Genomic DNA, 3961 nt, shown 5'->3' on the forward strand with positions numbered 1-3961 from the left:
TGAGGTTAGTTGTTTCTTGTCGTTAGTGGTGCTCTTTGTTAACTCGGTAGACACTTTGTCTTGGAACTTGATGGAAGTGGTCTCTACGATGTCATTAGAGGTTGTTGTTGTGCTGGATGAAGGTATAGGGGGCGATGATGTGCTGGTTTGTTGTTGAGGGATTGAGGTTAGTTGCTTCTTGTCGTTAGTGGTGCTCTTTGTTAACTCGGTAGACACTTTGTCTTGGAATTTGATGGAAGTGATCTCTACGATGTCATTATAAGTTGTTATTGTGCTGGATGAAGGTATAGAGGGCGATGATGTGGTGATTTGTTGTTGAGGGATTGAGTTTAGTTGCTTCTTTTCGTTAGTGGTGCTCTTTGTTAACTCGGTAGAGAATTTCATGGAAGTGATCTCTACGATGTCATTATAAGTTGTTGTTGTGCTGGATGAAGGTATAGAGGGCGATGATGTGCTGATTTGTTGTTGAGGGATTGAGTTTAGTTGCTTCTTTTCGTTAGTGGTGCTCTTTGTTAACTCGGTAGAGAATTTGGTGGAAATGGTCTCTACGATGTCTTTAGAGGTTGTTGTTGTGCTGGATGAAGATATAGGGGGCGATGATGTGCTGGTTTGTTGTTGAGGTATTGAGGTTAGCTGCTTCTTGTTGTTAGTGGTGCTCTTTGTTAACTCGGTAGACAATTTGTCTTGGAATTTGACGGAAGTGGTCTCTACGATGTCATTAGAAGTTGTGCTGAATGAAGGTATATGGGGCGATGATGTGCTGGTTTGTTGTTGAGGGACTGATGTTAGTTGCTTCTTATCGTTCGTAGTGCTCTTTGTTAATTCGGTAGAGAAATCGTCTTTGCATTTGATGGAAGTGGTCTCTATGATGTCATTAGAGGTTGTTGTTGTGTTGGATGAAGGTATAGGGGGCGATGATGTGCTGGTTTTGACCTGGTTGTTTGACATCTGCCGAAGAGATATGAAATAATTAGTAACAAGTTTCATAAAATATCAGCAAATGATAAGGTATATTATCATCTCATCTTGATAACATATTTGATTTCTTCAGAAAATGACGTCACCTCAACAGTTATAGAACAATATATAAACATTTGATTTACTTTGACGCCTTTTTTACTAACGTTCTCTTTTTAGAGATGTCGGTTTCGTCAACACTGCAACAAACCGACGAGCATTTGAAAATATTTGTTATTTTGCGTTATTTTGATTTTATGTTTTAAAACAGAATAGTTTTTCTTATCATTTTACTCTAGTTAAAAATCTTTGATGCATATCAAAAAATCTGATTTATAGAAAAGTGTCACTTTTATTTCAAATATAGTGGTTTGGAGTTCTGTACACGTTTACTATATTAACGCACATACTCAGGATTTTAACTAGCAGCTGTAGCTATTGGAACATATTGGCAACTAATTACTGATTAGAGGCAACTTCAGACCATATGATGAAATCAGTGACAGTTTCAAATTAATGTTAAACTCGACATCTTTGTCAGCAATTAGCGAAGATGGGGAAATTTCATTTCGGGTACATTGCGCTACTGTATATTAAAAGTAAAAAACGAAAACTACGTTTTTTAGCACAATGAAAGATACAGTCTTTATTAGCTGACTCCACCGGCTAGTTTCAGCTAAAACAACTAATCTTCCATTGTGATAAAGCAGGTATGTTGTTTATTTTAAGAAACTGGAGTACTTAAAGGAATGCAAAGCTTCAGATCGACAGTAAACTAAAACTGAGTAATAAGTCTTACAGAAGTAACTAAACTCAATTTTGGATCAAAAAGTTATAAGACTTTCAATTTTTACTAAACATTAGCAGCTACACTTACTGACATTTAAAACGTTTATGTGAAGTAAAACGGACTGAAAAACCCCGTAGATACTTATTACTTAGAATAAAGTTGTGTCCATCTAAACAATAACAGCCAGACTTACTGACATTAAAAGCGTTTAGTATTTATAGTAAGGTTGTGTCAACCTAAACAATAACAGCCAGACTTACTGATATTAAAAACGTTTATTACTTAACACAACATAATGTTTTGGGGCAACAAAGGACCTATTGGTCCATCTCGGCTGTCCCATCTTCTAAACTAAATTTAAACTATCAAATGAATAAGTTAAAAAAAATCTTAAAGCCAACCCTTATTCTTATATCTATCAAACTTAGTTTTAAACTCACTTAAATTTACTGCATCCACAACATCCAAAGGCAACCCAATCCAGAGGCCAACCACCCTTCTTAATAGAAGATGACTTCTATTTTGTCAAAATTTATATTTGTGTCCCCTAATCCTACTATTCTCGCCGTTAAGTATAAAAAATGATGATGCATAAACACTATCAATTCCATTTACAATTTTAAACATCTCAATCAAATCCCCTCTAACTCTTCTTTTTTCAAGAGAAAACAATTTCAAAGATCTTAATCTCTCCTCATACCATAAACTCTCCATCCCAAGCACCTAAGACTGAACACAGTACTCCAAATTTAGCCTAACTAGTGACCTATACAACAACATTTTAACCTATTTAGACTTGTTATCAATATTTCTGTAGATACAACCTAAAATCCCATTTCCCCTACCACTAACAACAGCACACTGCTTGGATGGCTTCAGAAACTGATCAACCATTACATCAAGATCCTTTTCTTTATTTACACTGTTAAGGTTATTCTCATTCAAATTATACTTATAATTCAAATTTTGATAACTCACATGAATGATCTTGCATTTATTATAATTAAAACCCATCTGCCATTTATTTGTTCAACTCACTAAATGATCTAAATCTTTTTGTAAATCAGCAACATCCTCTTCACAGCTAGCAACACCCAAGATCTTGATATCATCAGCAAATATAAGTAATTTATTGGCCATTCCTTCATCTATGTATTTATGTAAATCATAAAGAGCAAAGGTCCTAAGACTGAGCTCTGATGTACCACACTTGTGACATTAATCCAGTGTGACTGAACTCCATTTATAACAACCCTCTGCTTTCTTCCATCCAGCCACTTTTCTATCCAGTTAGCTACCTTATCCCCTTATAGTAAGGTTTTGTTTCCATAAACAATAACAGCCAGATTTACTGACATTAAAGTACTTACTGAAGGTTGTGTCGCCTTTATAAACGAACATACAATAGTGAATTATATTCACAAACATAAAAATAGTGTATTATTTTCACAAAAGTGCAACAGGGATTCGTTCTCAGACACAAAGAACACTTGATCGCTTTCACAAATTTACAACTATGTAACGTTTTTCTCATTTCACTTCTAAACTATCACTTCATCGGCCTTAACAGCAATAGAATTTGCCACAACGATGTCACATTGTCTGAACCTTAAGAAAAGAAAATACATTTTTGGAATTTTATAAACGACGGAAAATTCCCTATTAAAGATAGTGTTTCATTCAAAAGTTTTTATAGCTATGATCTCTCTTCATGGAACAGCAGACAGTCTGGAACTAACGTGAAACTATTAATAGAGCTCGAACAGATCGATTGCTTTCGAAAGATAGTTTTCGTCAATGCAGGGAACCGCGACACGACTAAGAAAATGCGTCTTATTCTCTGGAACAAGTAGAGGATGTATACACCGAGTGTAGTAGCATTTATTTTTCAGAATAGGGCTAATAGTGATACGAGACGTACAAAACACGTTCTACGGTAAGATCTACATTGTTAGGAGACTTATATCAAGTGTAGTGTACAATGTAGACGACACCAAGTATAATATTTAGTTTCCAGGATTGGATCTTACACCGCTAGGAGAATTACACCACGTGTAGTGCTAAGATCTTAGAGTACAATGCAGACAATAGGAGACGTGCATCAAGTATAGACTTTAGTTTCCAGGATTGGATCTACACAGCTAGGAGAATTACACCACGTGTAGTGCTAAGATCTTAGAGTACAATGCAGACAATAGGAGACGTGCATCAAGT

The 3961-nt window shown here is 35.5% G+C and overlaps 1 protein-coding gene across 1 annotated transcript in view; it reads right to left on the reverse strand.

Annotated features, from left to right (window-relative positions):
- LOC111083852 (serine-rich adhesin for platelets-like) overlaps positions 1 to 3195 on the reverse strand; it is a gene marked incomplete at its 3' end in the record, with an annotated part of 4718 nt that extends 1523 nt beyond the window's left edge. The window contains exons 1-2 of the mRNA XM_022380555.1: positions 3118 to 3195; positions 5 to 948 (exon numbers count right to left, since the gene is read on the reverse strand). Of these exons, the coding sequence (XP_022236263.1) occupies positions 5 to 948 (944 nt within the window). The remainder of the gene's footprint in view (positions 1 to 4; positions 949 to 3117) is intronic.
- Between the last annotated feature and the right edge of the window lie 766 nt (positions 3196 to 3961).

Source organism: Limulus polyphemus, unplaced genomic scaffold (assembly GCF_000517525.1).
Source record: "Limulus polyphemus unplaced genomic scaffold, Limulus_polyphemus-2.1.2 Scaffold11608, whole genome shotgun sequence".
Taxonomy (NCBI): Eukaryota; Metazoa; Arthropoda; class Merostomata; order Xiphosura; family Limulidae; genus Limulus; species Limulus polyphemus.